We start from the raw sequence: 18,879 nt of genomic DNA, 5'->3' as shown, positions 1-18,879 counted from the left end.
GCACCCTCTTACCTCTCCCCGCCCCGCTCCCCCCCCCCCCCCCCCCCCCCACCCATCTCAACCAGGTCCCTGCAATAGCTACGTCATCATTGTTATATGTATTAATCTAATCTCTCGGTTCATCTGCCGAACATGTCATACATTAAAACACAATCACCTCTCCACCAGTCCTGCTGTGTACAGTAACCTCTCCCTGTCAGTTCTTCCTCTAAGTCTGACTGGCCTTGGCCTCTGACTCCTCCACGGCCATTTTACTTGCTGACTTTACTTGAGGTATGTGATTCATATTGGACTTACTGAAAAGAGATTCAAGCCTGGGCCAACATAGGATTAGGTAGACAGAGCTATTATAATGGGAGGGCTAGGGACTGTGGGTCTGAACATACCCAAGGGAGGAAACTCGAGGCAGAATGGGTTCGGAATAGAAAGAGAATGAGGGGAACATTTAAGAAAAAGTACTTGTTCTCTTCACTTGTAACTGGCTTGCTGAGCATTTTGTTGCTTTTGCATGTTCATTTATTCAATGTCACTGTACATCACAATCATCAATGTATAATTTTACTTATCTTACTGATAAACAGGATTGATTCTGGAGGCATTCTTGTGAAGGCCAGTCATCTGAGAGAAATAAATTGACAAGGAGCAGAGCTCCAACATAGCCTGTGGGACCCAGTCCAAACAGGGCTATGGTTAAGTCTTATCTATAAGTTAACAGCAGCTTGCAGTGTAAAAGCGCCAAGCAACTACATCTGTCTATATTTAGTTTGTTTTTGTTTGTCCTGATGCAAAGAAAAGGTTTTTATTGATTGGAAAAAGAACTTGCAGTTAAAAGCACCTAATCATACTCTTCATAAGTTATGAACACTTTTTTTGAAGTGCAGTCATTGTGATCACTTGGAAAATAAGGCACCAAACATGTGTACAGCAAGATCCCACAAATAGTAAGTGAATGAATGATGTTGTATCCACCTGAATAGGTGTAAAAGGATTCTATTAAGTTACGTCCAAAGGATAGCTACTTTGATAACGTAGCACTTTTTCATTAATGCACTCTAAATCCACCCAGATTTTGTTCTCCAGTCTGTAACAAGGCTTGAACCCCCAATTATTATTTTTCAGCAGTGCTACCAGTGACAGTTATCCATCTTGCCTCTATTCTGAAATGAAACTAAAAGGCTGAATCTTAAATTTTTCAGCCGTGCAAGTTTATTGGAGGGTTATTTGCTGGAACATCTAGCTGTTTTCTTGCTGTAGCTTACCAAATGAACCTTGCTAACGACATCTCCCACCCCAAAGGTGTCCCTCCTGTCTGATTCCAGCCCCACCTTACCACGCACAGTTCCCAGAACAGCTCACTACTTAATAGATGTTCCAGATTTCACTAGCGTGCCTTACATCCATGCCATTTTTGAAAGCCTGTTGTGCACCCAGCAAAACACCATCAGCCTGGAGCTGTCCTGCACGATTGCTGACATTTTCCCTTAACGTGGCAGATAAGGTTAAGGGGAAAATGTGTGCCCATCTTTGCGGGCTGGGACCTGGAATTCTTGCTGGATGACAGTGCACACAGACTTCATCTTCCCCCAGGACTGGCAGTAGAGGCCACGACAGACCATGCCAGGCAGCTGTGAGTTTGCCACCCACGTTAAAGCAGTCTCAGCCTGCTGAATGAATGGATAGCACTGTAGGAAAAGGTCAATGACCTCTACTCTGCCAGCATAAATGCCATCATCTTCTTTCTGATAACTCGCCTTTATTCTGTCTCTGTTACTGTACCCGCCTCTCCAAGATTTATGCTTCACCACTCTCAGTATTGCCTACAACATCTTCCCACACTTGCTGTCACCTACCCACAACCTGTAGCACTGTGTCCTCGGTGCTGTCTACTCACTCACTCAAGGCCACCTTGCACCAAAACTAACAGTTTTGCCATCCACTTTCATTTCCCTTTATTCTTGCCTGTTTCTCATTTCAGGAGATAGAGCCCTTAGTTGAGCAGAAAGAGTCAAGACGGTGGCGTGCTGCTCGACATTTAGAATCTCAACACTAATGTGGAGAGGAACCTGACAGTACCTGAGCAGGTCCTGGACTGCTGTGCCTTTGACTTCCTATGCTGAGATGGTCTGAGTAAAGACTATGCCTGTTGACTTTACTGGGGCCTGCTGACACACATGACAAGCTTTGTGTCTGTGCTTAATGGCAAGGCAAGACAGCAGTATTACGAGTCTAGTATCTCTGGCTGAGGGAAAAAATGTAAAAAGGAAAAGACTATGCATGGCAAGGAATCTGTGAGCGTCAATGTAGGGTTGGAGTGAGTGAGTGATATAACAGTTAGCAAAGAGCCCAGAGATGCAGCCTATTCTAGTCTGTGATCTGGGTGCGTGTCCCTGACCACACAGCATCCTTACTTCAGCATTACAATAAGAGTTGCTGGCGCAGCATTGAAGTACAGAAGTGTCCTGTAAGTGGATGTGCCGTGACGGTTCATAGAGGCTGGCACATGTCAGATGCCAATGTCTGTGATATGGAGTGCGTTTGGCTGCTGCCTGTAGAGCATGCCCTGAGATGTTGGTGTCCACTGTCCCTCACGGAGCTCGTTTGGAGTAAGCAGTGAGTTGAATCGGCCTGGTACTCTGTGGTTTCCATTGCCAAGTTTTCTTGACGCTGAGCTTGTTTGGCGATTTTTGCTAAGACAGAAAGCTGAATATGAATGAGGTGAGTTGGGCTGATGTTTAATAAGCAATAATCCCCCTTAAATAGCAACCTGCTGCTGCCTAGTTAGAAACTTGCCAAGCATTAAAAATGGTGGAAGATGTTCCTGACATTGAGATCAACTTCAACGCACACTTTGTGTTCAATTGTATCACACACCTTACCATAGCCATCATTGCTCAGACCCCTATAAGATTCAGGCCATAGTTTTGGGGGGAAATTCAGTATTCAATTCTAATTATGGAAATCTTCCAAGCAATATTTTAATATGATGGAAATTATGATTATGCCGTAAATAAATAAGATTGTCATTTCATGTTGACACAGAATAGTAGGCTTCATCTTCTATAAGCAACATTTGTAATGGTATATTTTCATCTGCGGATTCTGTTATAAATTTTGTTTCAACGTGATTAGAACTGACTTTTCTAAATAGTTACATGTAGCTAGTTGATAGAGGCTGTTTGTGTATTTGCTTTGATTTTCCATAGTGTAGTTGAGCCACTGTGTATGCACAGATGTGCATGCTCTGATAACTCAACATCATTTTCCGTGCATGGTGAAGTCGACATTGGTGTGTTAGCCACGGATGAGGAGTCAGGGAGGAAAGGCAGATGCTTTGGCCCCAGTTGTAATGGAACAAAGGCCAGGAAGGAGAGTGGAGGCTGATAGAAGCAGGGAGTAGATGACTGCATCAGGATTGGGATGAGGAAGGCCTACACCTGCGAGGGACGAGGCTGCTAGACGAATATAAAATTGACTGTTTTTTTCATTTTGTCATTCGTCCTGCAGCACCATCTTTAAACAAGCAACTGATTCCTATCATGTGAGAACCACGTATGTTTTCTTTCTGTTCTTGGTATTCATAGCAACCTCAGCCTTGAATATTAGTTACTACATGAGGTGTAGTATCAATAGGTGATTCCCCCAAGATGGAGGTGATTTAGCTTCTGAAAGCTTGGCCAGAGAGAGAGAGCTTGCTTCTATTTAAATTGCTAGTGCCTCATCCAGAATAATTTAATTATGTTTCAACTGTTGTCAACAGGTGAAAGTTGTTGCAGAATTAAGTCTCTCTGCTTTATTTCAGTATTTCGGCTGGGTAACACAGCGGATGCGGTTCAGGCGGCCAGAAGAAATGTTCAGCTTTCGGACCCAATTCTTCGATTTTGCCTTACCGTCATTCCTCTCAGTCGGGCTGTGTACTTCATCTGTGATAATATTCTCTGGATGGGAACAGTGGGACTTAGTGGTATCAACAAGGACAAATGGAACAAGCGGTGCAACCACTACTACCTCTTCTCATTGATTATCAGTCTAAGCAGAGATGTCTATGAGGTTTCCCAGCTCCTAAAAGAAACAGCAATGGCCCAAAAGGTCCAACAGTGTAAATCGATAAACCACCTGAAAGCCAATCATTTGCAAAGAGATTTTGTCTGGACATTAAGGGTCAGAGCTGAAGATTTCTTCATACTGCTTTATCAAAGCCTTAAAAATAATCCTCCTGTATTACTCGACATCATTAAAAACATCTGCGACTTATCCCTACCTTTAGACAAGCTAGGCATTTTCAAAACCAATCCTGGAGTGGTGGGTCTTTGTGGTCTTATTTCATCAGTTCTGTCAATTTTAACTTTGACGCACCCAACGTTGAAATTGAGACCATGAACAAACCACCTGCTCTATGAACAAAAATCTTATTCTTTCTATAATCTGTTTATCAGAGAATTTCCGGGAAGTTAAATAAATTGCTTTCAGAATGCAGGCTGTGGATTCTGAAAGCAGGCTATCTAATATGGTGTATTTTAATGTTTTGCCCTCAACATGAGCACTTCAATTGTGTTGAAAAACAGAAGTTGCTGGAAAAGCTCAGCAGGTCTGGCAGCATCTGTGAAGAACTGTTCTGAGGAAGGGTCACTAGACCCGAAATGTTAACTCTGACTTTTTCTTCGAGTTAACATTTCGGGTCTAGTGACCCTTCCTCAGAACAGTTCTTCACAGATGCTGCCAGACCTGCTGAGCTTTTCCAGCAACTTCTGTTTTTGTTCCTGATTTAGGGCATCTGCAGTTCTTTTGGTTTTTAACTTCAGCTGTGTTTTCTGGCTGTGTTTTAGAGTGCAAAAAGTTAAGATAGTGACTTCTAACATGTGCTGAACTTTGAACCTTTATAAAATCTGCCATCCTACAAACAGGTCACTTCTGCTCTGATTCTGGCATGCTGCTAGATATTAGAGCAAGCTAGAACGCCCCTATCTAGAATTTATGTCCTGACTAGTATGCTGAGATTATAAAACTATATGTATCTGCCACTCTTAAAACAAAGCTTTACACCGCCAGCAAGCCTGTCCAAGACGAACATGATTCCTCTGTAACTTTTGAATATTTGTCTCAAGAATATTTAGTGTAAGATTATTTCTACTGGCTGGGTAACCACAGATTGTAGGTTAAGGATTATCACTTGAAGAGAAAAGGAGGAAGAAATTTTAGATTCTCTGGAAAATATTCAAGCAGTTGTTGAAACTAATATGGTCTTAGAGGTTTGAAGTGGGTATCTGCAGTGGGAAAGGATGTGAACTCCAATTTATTCCTAGTGCTGGCATAGATACAACAATACAAGTGGGCTCTTTTTTTTTTGTACTGTCATGTCAATGATTTAGGCCATCTGAGCAAACAAAAGCGGAAATTGCTGGAAAAGCTCAGCAGGTCTGTCAGCATCTGTGGAGAGAAATCAGAGTAAACGTTTCAAGTTCAGAACTTCTGAAACAGGGTCACTGGACCCAAAACATTAATTCTGATTTCTCTCCAGACCTGTTTTCCAGCAATTTCTGTTTTTGTTTCTGATTTCCAGCATCTGTAATTCTTTCAGTTTTTCATCTGAGAAAACGGTTCAGTTATCAAACTGTTAATTACTTCAAACTGAAATCTGTCTGTTACATCACTTGCTGAAAAGGGCTCTTTTAACTTGTAACGTTTTAGCACCCACATGCTGTATTTGGTGTTGAACTGAAGCTTCTTTTACTTTTTTTTTTTGAATTTTTAGTTTGTATTAAACTACTTTGTTCAGTAGGAAAATGTTTCTTCACAGATACTGAGTAAAGGTAGCTTCAGACTCTCCTTTAGTTCATCCATGCTTACATAGTCAACTAAAACATTTTTTTCCTGGTTCATAAATAAAGCATGGCTGCTTGTTTGATTTGAAGTTGATCAAGGGCAAGAAATGTGATGAAGGTCTGAGCTTCTTCCCAAGGGCATTCTCATTTTTCTCTCTCTCTGTCTTACACATCAGTGTGTCAATGTGAGAATATTTGCTTTTGAGACTGGGTTTCTGACAGTGATGATGTGGTGCTTTTAAATTTCAATTTATTGTGCAATATTTCTGACATAAAAAATTCAGGCTAAAACTTGCAGGACTGAATCTTCTGACTGAAGTCAATCAATAATTTCTTTCTAGTTTCTGATTCTCATGATTATTTTTAGCTGTCTCCCTGGATTATTCGGGTAAGAGTTGAGAACCAAGATCAACTGCTGTCACAGATACAGTCTACCCAGTGTTATATGGATTTTAGAAGGACTGAGGCAGTTTGTTCAGTGTTTGTCAGGCTTGTTGCATAAAAATTTCTTCTAAGTCCAAAATGTAAAGTTTTGAAACCCACCAAAAGAATTTTATTTTATTTCTAATCCTCGAGGTGCTGTAGCTCTTGGATAAGGGAGTGGTAGTTCAGAATCTTGTCTTGCTCCAAATCCCAGGGTTCGCTGCAAATAAAAGTTTACTCTGTGTTCTGTCCTTTCCAGCAATCACTCTATTTGTGGCATTGGCCCTGGTTTTACTTTGACTTTCCTATCATAGTTCCTGTCTTCCCCTGATATCCACATAAGCCCTTTCCTGCAAGGGTTAAGTGATAGGCTAACTAGATTTTATACTTTTTTGATCCTTGAGCTAGAAAGACATCAAGCCCAGCATATGATTATCCTCAATACTGCCTTGTTTGAGATCCATTTACTTAGCTCAGGTTGAGAATTGAACTTGGGTTTTGTGTGACAGTACAATAATTACACAGTGCACTAAGCCACTAGAATATTGAGGAAAACCTACTATTAATGCTTTCATTTTAGATGTAACTTGCAACTAGCATCAGCTCTGCATTCAAGTCAGGATTTATTAGCTAGGGCACAGTACTGTTTTCAGAGCCTTCGTGTTATACAAAGACAGGGTAGTGTCATGCTGCAACATAACTGCAAGGTGAGATGTTTTGGGAGAAATAACATAACTTTTCAATTAGTTCAGTCAGGGTAACAATTGAAATATTAAATTAAGTGGCTAGAAAATGAGTTGTATATATTTTTTCTGTCAAAAATGGTAAAATCTTTATGAAATGAAACTATATTTGACTTGAGCATTTGAGAGTCTCTTTAATGGAAATGATAGCAACTGAATTTAGAACCAAAAACCATGTTTATTGAATAATTGTTGTTTATTGAAAAATCTATGCAAACCAATGTTACATTTTGAACATTCGATTAAAAATCTGAAAGGAAATTTTGTGTTGGGATACTCTTGGCAAGGAACTTCGCCTGAAAGGAATGTGGGCTTGAGATGAGAGATGACTCGGAAACACTTGGACTATTTATGCATTTTGAGCCCTCATCGAGTGAGACCGAACCTTGCAATTTTTCCCTGCAAAATTTCCCTTATTAAGTGTTTGAGAAATGACTATTTCTGTATCCTAAATTAGGAAACCACTAGTTTTTAGTGACTACTGCAAACCAATGCTGCTATAACCTGAATAATTTCACTGTGGTGTTTTCTGTGAACTCTAATAAACTAATGTATTAATTACAAAATTGTTTTGTTTTGCATTTTTAAATGCATTCATTTTAGTCATATTGCAGGTGCAGATTTTAAAATACTGCACATTTAATGAGAAAGAGGAAATTGAGGGATGCAAACAGCTGGTAAAGTGGAGTTGGAGATGGTGTCTTAAATCTAAGCAAAGTAGGTGCAGGGAGGGAGGAAGAAAGACTTGAGTGTATTTGGAATTCAGATAGGTCATGTGATAAAGTTAGCATTAAACATTCAGAAAAATACTGTAGATTATACAAAATGTTTTAATCCTAAATGTTAACGTGAAGCTGAAATTCTGCTCATTTGACAAAACTGAAAAGCTTGCATTCCTTGAGCACCTTATGACACGTCTGGAAAGGATTTTAGAAGTTATTTCCTTATAATGAAAACACCTACCATGAACACCTATTTTCCGTTTATATCTCTTCTATATTACCGTTAGCACTCTGTTCGCCTTTTACTCCAGTTGCTCTCACCATCTGTTCCACTTGATTCTCCTCCCCCTTTGTCAATAGCATAAAATTTTCTAATTGCCTTTAGTTCCAAAAAAAAGTCATATTTGACTTGACATGTTAATTGTTTCCCTCCACAGACACTGCCAAACCTGCTGGGTTTTCCCAGTAATTTCTGTGTTCATTCCCAAATAATGAGTTACTCAAAGTTCAGTGCTTAAATAAGCAATAAAAACGAAGTGAAAGAAATACTCAACAGGTCACACAGAATCCATGGAGAGAGAGACAGAGTTAACGGTTCAAGTCGAATGTAATGTGCATACTTGACTGAACTCTTAACTCTGTTTTCTTTCTGCAGATGCTGCAAAATTGAAGTTTTTTTCACCAATTTTTTTGCTATCAATGCACAAAATTCAAAATATTTTGCTCTTATACCTGTAAGTAAACCTGACAGACAGTTGTATTGTGGACAGCTTTATGATTTGGGTAGTGTTATAATCCTCACCTTTTATTCCTGTTTACTGCAATCAGATAGGTCATACTCAGCATGCAAGCACAACTGAATATGGACCTTAAGCAGAGTATATTTAGGGTAATTCATATCTATGTGCACCATTATAGAGTTCGACAACACAGGGGCCCATTGAGTCTGTGCTAGTCAAAAATGATCACCTATCTATTCTAAACATTTTTACAGCCCATAGCCTTTTATGTCTTGGTATCGCAAGTGTACATCTAAATACTACTTAAGTTGTTATGAGGGTTTATACCTCTACCACCCTTGCAGTCAGTGAGTTCCAGATTCTCACCGCCCTCTGGATGGAAATAAAATTCACCATTTCTGCTGTAAACCTCCTGCCAGATACCATCGATCTATGCCCTTGGTCATTGATCCCTCCACCAAGGGGAAAAGTTTCTTCCTGTCTATGTCTCTCATAATTTTATATGTCTCAATCATGTTCCCACTCCGTCTCCTCTGCTCCAAGGAAAACAACCCCAGTCTAGCTAATCTGTCTTCATAACTAAAGTGAACTCTTACCATTGAAGTGCGTGCTTAAATATTAAAAATTCCACCAGAACTGATGGTATTATTTTCCACCTGATTTCTAAGCATTGTTCGATGACTTGGAAATTTAATAAAGTTCATATGCAGTATATGTCAAAAACCTATAAAAGCTCCAAATCCTCATTTGCTGTCTTTGCTAAATCAAATGTAAGACGTTGGTCTCATGGTTCCTTGCTCCGAAGGCTTGACTGTGAAATGAAGCTTGCTGAGCCCCAGAGTTGAAAACTGCCGATCACAAACAGCACAATCTAAGACACAATGATGGGTGCTTTGAATCCTGTCTTAATTGGCACTAAGACCCTGTTTCAGCTTTAGATAGGATTTGCTGATACTGACGTTATGCACCCTGAAGGGTTTTGCAGGATAAAGATTATCTTTAAGGTTCAACTATTGAGAACAGAATACATCTTGCCCCACTTTATCTTCTTCAAAGCTTTTAATCCTCATTCTGGACCTAGGCAATGACAAGTAATGTAATATGTGTTTTACACGTAATTCTGCTCATCCTAATCCTACTAATGGAGAGTTCTGTCTACAGACTTATCAGCCCTTGATCATGGCAAACATATGACAGCATCATTGGCAGAGGAAGATGTTAACAGCAAGGACTTTGATGCTATGTTTTGGCATTCAGTGGCATTCAATGTTGAAATAACATGTTGACAAAGGATGAGTTGCTTTGCCCTTTGTGAATAAACATTCAAAATACATAGTCTGTTACAATAGTAATGAGGATGTATTTCACCTCCCCCAGTATGTAGTCCTCTCGGACTTAACTGTTCTATTTGGGGATACCAATACAAGATAGAGTTAGGAAATTAGAAATGTTTTAACAAGCACAGAGATGGCTAATGTGGATGAACTTGCTAAGTGCACCATGTTTGTTGTATTTTTTCTTTTTCTATCATTCACTCTGTTTCAAAGCATTACTTGTCTAAATTGTTTGAGATGTGATCAGGTGAGTCCTTCTTTCCCCGATCAATGTGCAAAAACCATGGATTTTTTTTTAAAGACAATGACCATCCCAAAGTATGTTTGCAAGGAATTTTTAGCAGAAATCGTGCTTCAGTGCTTTGTTTCGTAATTCCATACAAGTGTGACTTATCTCAGTTTCGTCTCTGGTCACCCAATCAAACTACCAATGCCCTGAGGAGGCTACAGTAGTGGGGATCTGTGGGATGCTCACCTATAACAAACATTGTGACATGTGCAAATTTAATCAGCTTTGTGCAAAATACCCAATTTCACTTGTGTGTGTGATGACAGGGAATCACAGGACAAGCCTTTCTGCCCTGTGATTCATCTTCCATCAAGGACAATGACTACAGGTGTTTCAACCTGGGTTCCTCACGACTTAGAAAACTTGTTTGTTGAATCCATGGAACCAACAACCATCCCTAATTCTCTGACTTTTCCCAGTCATGCATTCAATTCTAATCCAAACCAGAAAACCTATCTATCACCATCACCCACTTCCTTCCTGGTGGTGTATTCAAGTTAATAACTTCTCTCTTCAGTAAATGAAAAATGTTCAGTTTTTACGTCATGACCTAGATTCTCTTACCTATTTCAAAAATCAGTTATAATACAACGATAATAAAGAAAAATACATTTTCCCTTAGCATTTTGACTGTGCATATTATTTCCTTTCTAGATCATGATCAACAAGTTCAGTAATCTTTTGAAAATGAAGTAGTTACCCAGAATGCCTTTGCTTTGTTTATTTTCTGTCTGTGTTGATTTTTTTTCTGAATATTTATGTTTAAACAATGATGTAATTGAGGAACTGGCGTCAAAGGATTATTTATTCTGTCAGGGAGTTGAACTAAAGATATAATCATTAATCCAGAATACTTCAGTGATTAAGTCATTTAAACAAAGATTGTAACATCGCTCTCGTGCTATTGAACAACTACATACTAAAGCCACCTAACTGGCATAACCATCAATTCTCAATATCTCTGAATGTCCTATAACCATTAAAGTACATCCAGGCATTTGTAAATTCTCATGAGTATATCTTCTAACACTTTTGCTGAGCTAATGAATGACCAAACTGCTTTACATACCAAGATATTACAACTTCATCAGGGTCCGAGATAGTAGGAACTGCAGATGCTGGAGAATCTGAGATAACAAGGTGCAGGGCTGGATGAACACAGCAGGCCGAGCAGGAAGGCTGACGTTTCGGGCCTAGACCCTTCTTCAGAAATGGGGGAGGGGAAGGGGGTTCTGAAATAAATAGGGAGAGAGGGGGAAGCGGATAGAAGATGGATAGAGGAGAAGATAAGTGGAGAGGAAACAGACAGGTCAAAGAGGCGGGGATGGAGCCAGTAAAGGTGAGTGTAGGTGGGGAGGTAGGGAGGAGATAGGTCAGTCCAGGGAGGATGGACAGGTCAAGGGGGTGGGATGAGGTTAGTAGGTAGGAGATGGGGGTGCGGCTTGAGGTGGGAGGAAGAACAGGTTAGGGAGGCGGAGATGAGCTGGGCTGGTTTTGGGATGCAGTAGGGGGAGGGGAGATTTTGAAGCTTGTGAAATCCACATTGATACCATTGGGCTGCAGGGTTCCCAAGCGGAATATGAGTTGCTGTTCCTGCAACCTTCGGGTGGCATCGTTGTGGCACTGCAGGAGGCCCAGGATGGACATGTCGTCTGAGGAATGGGAGGGGGAGTTGAAATGGTTCGCGACTGGGAGGTGCAGTTGTTTATTGCGAACCGAGTGTAGGTGTTCTGCAAAGCGGTCCCCGGTTCACAAGCTTCAAAATCTCCCCTCCCCCTACCGCATCCCAAAACCAGCTCAGCTTGTCCCCGCCTCCCTAACCTGTCCTTCCTCCCACCTATCCCCTCCTCCCACCTCAAGCCACACCCCCATCTCCTACCTACTAACCTCATCCCACCCCCTTGACCTGTCCCCTCCCTAACTTCCCACCTACACTCACCTTTACTGGCTCCATCCCCGCCTCTTTGACCTGTCTGTTTCCTCTCCACCTATCTTCTCCTCTATCCATCTTCTATCCGCCTCCCCCTCTCTCCCTATTTATTTCAGAACCCCCTTCCCCTCCCCCATTTCTGATGAAGGGTCTAGGCCCGAAACGTCAGCCTTCCTGCTCCTATGATGCTGCTTGGCCTGCTGTGTTCATCCAGCTCTACACCTTTTCATCAGGGTCAGTTAGCGTAGTTGGCTGGACAGCTGGTTTATGATACAGACTGTTGGCAACAGAGTGGAATCAATTCCCGCACCAGCTGAGATTACAATGAAGAACTCTCCTTCTCAACCTCTCACCCCAGCTGAAGTATAGTGACCCTCAGTTTGAACCACGACCAGTCATCTCTCTCGAACAACAGAGCAGTTCTGTGGTCCAATAGGACTATGGTGACTTTATTGTCATTACAACTTCACACAAACTTTCACATAGCCTGTTAGATGTCTGCTGCTTTAAACACTATCAAAGGTTGTGACTGGTCTACAAGCAAGGGTTGCCAATTGGTTACAATTCAGGAGGGATTTTCCTAAGTGGTTATGCTCCTGGGTGAGGTGAGATGAGCTGGTTTCCTTTTTCTACAAGACCCCTCCTTTGTTTGTTCACAACAACTTAACTTTATAAAAGGATCCATTCCCTTGTGGATTTCTTTCCCAACAAAAAATTATTTATGTTTTATAAGGAGCCAATTTAACCAGGCTTTCTTGAATTAATTTGAGCGTTAATTAGTTACTAAAACATGAGAAAAGATGATAAAACATGACACACATACACAGACCTTAGAAATGATAAGTGAGTTTAAAAAAAAAGCATGAGTCAATCTTTGGCTTGGCTGTGATGGACATATTGTGAAACGTTGGGACTGTTCAGGTGGGTGAATCCAGCATTGCTGACTTTGGCGATTGAGTAATTGTTTGGAGGTTATTGGTTCTGCATTTGACTGAAAGGAGTTTATCCAGTTTCCTTCCGCAGTGGATGACACTTTCAGCAATCAGAGAGAGACTTTAACAAAATTAGAAATTGCTGGAGAAACTCAGCAGGTCTGGCAACATCTGTGGAGAGAAAGCGAGTTAACATTTCAAATACAGTGAACATTATTTAGAACCCTAACCCTGTTTTGAAGGAGAGTCACTGCTCAAAACGTTAACTGTCTTTCAGCCAGAGCTGTCTTTCTTTCAACTTATATACATCTACAGACTGCAACACAACTCGCAGGAGATAGTTTTCTGCTAGCAGTCACTAAGCAGCCTCTCATTATCTCTGTAACCACAGGAAATCACAGTTCCTTATTTTAATGACAGCTCTCCCTTTGAAGCATTGCTGTCTGAAGTTCCCTTGACACTGCTCAGCTGTGACATTCCATGTTTCCTCTAGGGAAACAATGTTCTCAACCAAATTTTGACCTGTATATCCAGCCTTTAAAAAAACATATTCTACTTAGGAGTTCAATACATCTGTAAGTAATTTGTGGTTATGATCTATTATCATGACAGACGATACCCATAGAAGTGAAATTGTAGGGGAATACCACATTACAATCCCTCTGTCAATGTTATTTTGAGCTGGGAAAAGAGACAACAATGGTATTATTCAGCATGTCTGTCAGAATCTGTGGGTCTGTGAACCTTCATCTGCAATATGTCCGTTTCTATATCAGTTTAATTGAGCTGCATGTCGGAATGGCCATTAAAGAAGTCTGTTGATGATGACTTCCCTCTGATAGGGAAGAATAGTGAGAAATAATGACCTAGTAATGTTATTAATCCAGAGACCAAGGCAACATTCTGGGGACCCGGGTTCAAAACCTGCCATGGCAGATAGTGGAATTTGAATTCAATAAAAAATGTCTGCAATTAATAGTCTAATGATGATTATGAAATCATTATCAATTGTTGGGAAAAACTCATCTTGTTCACTAATGTCCTTTAGGGAATGAATGATTTATTGTCATATATATCTAGAGAGATACAGTGAAAAATGTTCTGTTGCCACAATCCAGTGCCATTTTGGAAACTGTTGACCTTACCTGGTCTGGCCTACATGCGACTCCAGACCCCTAGCAGTATGGATAACTCTCAGCCATTGTCTGGCCATTAGGAATGGGCAATAAATGCTGGTCAAGCCAGCATTACCCACATCCGGTGAATGAATGAAAAAAATGATGATCCTTTTGCCTTTGACCTTCTAACACCCTGGTAACTTATTAACTAAGAGCAAATTGCTATGGATACTGGGGATCTGAAACAAACAAAATGTTGGAAATTCTCAGCAAGTCAGATATGGCATCTATCTGCGGAGAAAGAAAGAGTCAATATTTCAGGTCAGTGAGATCAAGGTCATAGGCCCAAACAGTAAACTCTGTTCTTTTTTTCACAGATGCTGCCAAACCTGCTGAGTTTCACCAGCACTTTCTGTTTTTATTCTTTAGTAACTGATGTCTGGAATTTGCACAGGTACAATAAATGTAACCTTCCCATTCTCCAATTTTATTTTAAACAGTGGAACTGTATTTTATTTCCAGTTAGACAACATCAAGCTTGCATCCTTTTGTCTACAAATTTAAAAAAAAAACTTTCAACCTGCTCAGGCAGATCATGAAACATTTCCATTGCAGATGGGACTTGAAACCACATCTTCTCACCCTGAGGTAGGGACACTACTACTGTGCCACAAATACCCCTTTTATTCCTTCAGCACACAATCCAACCAAAGAATTCAAATTGTAAAAAAAATTGATTGCTTATTATTCACTACTTTGTTTTATTCAACCTATTTGTATGCGTATGACATCTCTGTGGCCATCACATACAGAGGTTGGACTTAAACCCAGCCTCCTAGCCCAGAGGTAGGGACATTACTAGAACAGCGCCTAAATTTTAAAACACTTCCAGGGCGGGTGAGACATAAACACAGAGGTAAGGACACCACCCTTTTTATTCTTTCTGTGTATAATCCCACAGTAGGATTACATTTGCAATAATTATTGATTTTATTTGACTGGCAGCAATTGTAACGGACAGCGGTGCTGTCCAATGGGTGTGGAGGGGGTGGGCTCTACATGCTATTTAATTTCAGGATAGAGGGAGATTTCTGGTTCGTGCGCACGGTTTGATAGTAATTCATTGCTGGGATATCGGCGAACTGTGAGTATCCGGGGGGGACAGTCAGCCCCTTTTAGTAGCGAAACGACAGCAAGCATAAGGTTCATGGACTCAATCTTTCTGTCCCCAGTGTTCAGTACCGCTGAACGTTTCTCCTCTCCCCCTAGTTGCATGTTTTTGGGCAATGGGATTGCAACAACTACTAAAGGGAAATGAGTTTGCCGGGTTGTACGATGCTGCTTCCATTCACGTGGACTTCTTTTTAGGGTCAAAACTTTGTAAAGATTCGACTTTCTCTACCCTCTAAAAGCTCGGAAACAAACCTTTGTGTTTATGATCCTTGGAGTTGCACTGCGTTTTATCGAAGTCAGAAGTCCTCAAAGAGTTAGGTGAAAAATGGAAAGATAGTGATGAGATGATGAATGGTGGAGTGTATAGCAGTTGTTTCACATTACCTGTTCTATTACTCTTAATTATATTTAAATAGAGGCTAAACAACCAATATTTTTAGGCTGGGGGCTGCAGTGGTAAGGCATGTTGTTAAATTCTGTTGAATACTCTCTCCCCTCTCCTTCATTTCGAGTGTCTAGTTCTCTCGACTCTCTCCCCACTTTCTTAACTTTCAATATTTGTCCCTTTGTTTGCCCTGTTCCTCGATTCAAATGACAGATTGGTCCTAGCCCATTTAATTTTTTTTCAGTGTTTAAGATCCTATTTGAGTACTCTGGTTTACATGCCTCATTTATCTTTTGGTAGCCATTTGATCAACTCCTCTAAGTTCTAGTCTCTTCCAAATTTATGTTGAACCAGTCCCAATTTTGATTTTTGGGGCAATCATTCTCCATCTAGTGAAATGTTTTGTATTGGTAATATGTCTCTTGGTACATCTCTGGCTGCTTCAAATTTCTTCTTCTTAAGAAATTACTAATTTTTAAAGTGTAGCTAACACCATCTGGGAAGTTATTGGCAAGGTTCCATAAACCAAAATAATTTGAATGAGCTAGTTAATCATAATCTTTGGGAGCGCTGAAGGAGTGAATCCTCATTCTTCAAATGTTGTCATAAGAATTTTTTTGTTTACCATAACACCTAAATGAAGTTTCCATTTTCAAAAAAAAAGTGTGGTATTTCCGAGAGTTCTGCACTTCCTTACTGATTTTTGTTAGGATTCTCTTCGATCATGGCTCAAACCTTTTGGTAAGGTTTCATCCAAAATTGAGAGTATCACCGATTGATCCAAACTGGCCCCAACCCTGTGAAGACTATCCTCTCTGTCACATTGCTGCATGGAAAAACCTTTTACAGTGTGCCCTGTTTATGGTAGCAAATAATTGGAATTAGTCACCTTTTTAGCTGATGGATGAAGTCCAGAAGGCAGGAACTCTTGCACTCTCTACTCTAAGTTTATTTTCCTTTGGGAAATTTTTTTTTCATGGGATGCAGGCATCACTGGGGATAGGATGGGTTTGGGTGGTTGTGTGTCAGTGTAAACTTGATGGGCTGATGGGCCTCTATCTGCATTGTAGGAATTCTGATTCTGAAACATGAAATAATTCCATTATTGATGACCCCTCTTTTCTTCTCTCACCCCATCCTCTCCAACCCTAAGGATGAGCTACATCTTTGGTGGTAGCCAAAAAAAAGATAATTCCCTTATGATTATCCATGCAGTAATTTGCAATCTAATTCACTCTTTTCAGGGGCCCCAATGGATTAAGAAGTTATAATCCCACGTTTTTTTTCCTTCACCGGCACAATACCACATTTGAATTGCTTCACCTTTATTTTAGGCATCAGCCCCTGTGAGCTCAACACTATTTTACGAAGCCATCGTAGACTGTAATCTCACTGCTCTGGTACTGCCTTCTAAGGATGTCTGCCACACCCATTGCGTGTTTCCAATGCAACATGTTTTTATTTCAAATCTCCAGCATCCGTAGAGGTTTGCGTTCAGCAAAGACTTAACACGGTTGTGCGCTTACTACTTGCAGGTTGCCATGATGTCTGGAGATGGGCAAAGCAATTGCATTACTAGTAAGGTAAGAAAGAACACCATGCAAGGGAAGGTATAGATGTTTGGATTAGTGTTAGCTCTTCACTGGTAGCTTGAGTAGGGTTTTCTTCATAATGAAATGCAATGGGACTCTTGTCACGAGTTCCTGCTACATCATTAATAGTAAATTGATTGTCAAGGAGCAGCCTAAATGACTATATAGCATTGGTAGATGTTGAAATGTTAAAGGCAATCTATCGACCCCATATACATTCCACTACGAAGGAAGATCGAAAGTGAGGCAATCCATCTCAACGGACCTCGGAGTTTAAAAACCAGGTGGGAAAACACATCGACGCTTCATCGGAGGCTGCACTGAGGATGATACCCAACATGGTAACAACATGTCTGCGAAACAAGAAACCAGCTCGGCAAGCCAAACCAACCTCAACACCCACAACCCGAGCTACAAATCTACTTCAAAACCTTAGCAATCTATTTGCATTTCAAAATGTAATATCTAATTTTTTTACAGATGTGCCATAGAAAGCATCCTATCTGGATGCATCACACAGAAGGCAACACTTCATGTTACCTTCCTACATGTGACAGAAGTAATTCAAATCATGTGTCTCATTCCTGTTTTATTTTAGGGGAACTTCATAAAGAGGTTCAGCAGCCTGTTGGCAGTAAGTTCCACTTGCAACACCTTCTATAATGTTTATAACAATAACAAAGACAAGTATCCTGTAGTCGCATCAGTTTGGGAGATTTCTGAGGAAGGAATTAAGAGAATCACGGCTGTAGCTCTGAAAAGCATCCAGCCAGTTCTTCAGAAGTTTCAACCTCAAAGTAAGGAGATACTAACCTTGTGTTCAGTATAGGAATCTGCCTGAACTACATGGTCTTACATTTCTAATCTCATTCCCTCACACTCCTGCTTGTCTTCAGAACATTATCAACCTTTCATTTCTTAAGAATCAAGTATTGGTACCTTTTTGTTTTGTTCTGTTGGTTTCGACTGAACTGTGATATTTCTATTAGTGACCGATATAACTGCCACTTGCTCCCTATATCCCTTTTTTGGTTCTTGACTTTATCAACTTTTGGGTGAATTATACCCTTTAGATTATAAGGCCTGTGTGCTACAGGTGAATTTACAATCATTATTTTCCTCTGGTTTCCTCTTGCAATCAGAGTACACAGTAGCAGAGACTTCAGGGCCCAGTAATTAGGCCTGGGACTCTCGCTGTTCTGGGGTCAGGGTCTGAGGGCCTGGGCCATATGCAGCACTAGGGCTTCTGACTTCTCTTCGTGGCCCTGTGTGTGTTCTAAATAAACAGAAAAATCTTCAAATGCCTTTTGTGTTCAATACCGCAAGAGACAGGAATAGGAGGAGACCATTTGGCCCCTTGAGCCTGTTCTGCCATTCAATAGGGGGATCGCAGGTGAGCCAACACTCTTGCGTCTACTTTCCAGCCCTTTCTCGTAACCTTTGATTTCCCCGAGTAATCAAGAATCTATCTACCACAGCCTTAAATATACACAAGGACTCAGTCCCCACCTTCCTTTGTTGTAAGGAGTTCCAAAGACATTCGACCTGTAGAATAAATTCCTCCTCCTCTCAATCTTAAATTGATGCCCCTTTATTCTGAGACTATGCCATCTTGTCCCAGACTGTTTCCCCTCATGGGGCATTCTCTCAGCATTTACCCTGTCCAGCCCCTTAAGAAT

At 40.7% G+C, this 18,879-nt stretch overlaps 1 protein-coding gene and 1 long non-coding RNA gene across 2 annotated transcripts in view; both read left to right on the top strand.

Annotated features, from left to right (window-relative positions):
• LOC109926681 (peroxisomal membrane protein 11A) overlaps positions 1 to 4,589 on the top strand; it is a 10,708-nt gene extending 6,119 nt beyond the window's left edge. The window contains exon 2 of the mRNA XM_020526516.2: positions 3,800 to 4,589. Coding sequence (XP_020382105.2) covers positions 3,800 to 4,377 — 578 coding nt within the window. The 3' untranslated portion in view covers positions 4,378 to 4,589. The remainder of the gene's footprint in view (positions 1 to 3,799) is intronic.
• Positions 4,590 to 15,125: 10,536 nt separating this feature from the next.
• LOC125486791 lies at positions 15,126 to 17,991 on the top strand. Its single transcript, XR_007265405.1, has 3 exons — positions 15,126 to 15,194; positions 17,144 to 17,191; positions 17,799 to 17,991. It is a non-coding gene; the product is annotated as an uncharacterized LOC125486791 (long non-coding RNA).
• Positions 17,992 to 18,879: the final 888 nt, after the last annotated feature.

This window comes from Rhincodon typus, chromosome 33 (genome assembly GCF_021869965.1).
Source record: "Rhincodon typus isolate 14 chromosome 33, sRhiTyp1.1, whole genome shotgun sequence".
Classification (NCBI taxonomy): domain Eukaryota; kingdom Metazoa; phylum Chordata; class Chondrichthyes; order Orectolobiformes; family Rhincodontidae; genus Rhincodon; species Rhincodon typus.
Note: the sequence above shows the minus strand (reverse complement) of the source record. Positions and strands in the feature narration are given on the sequence as shown.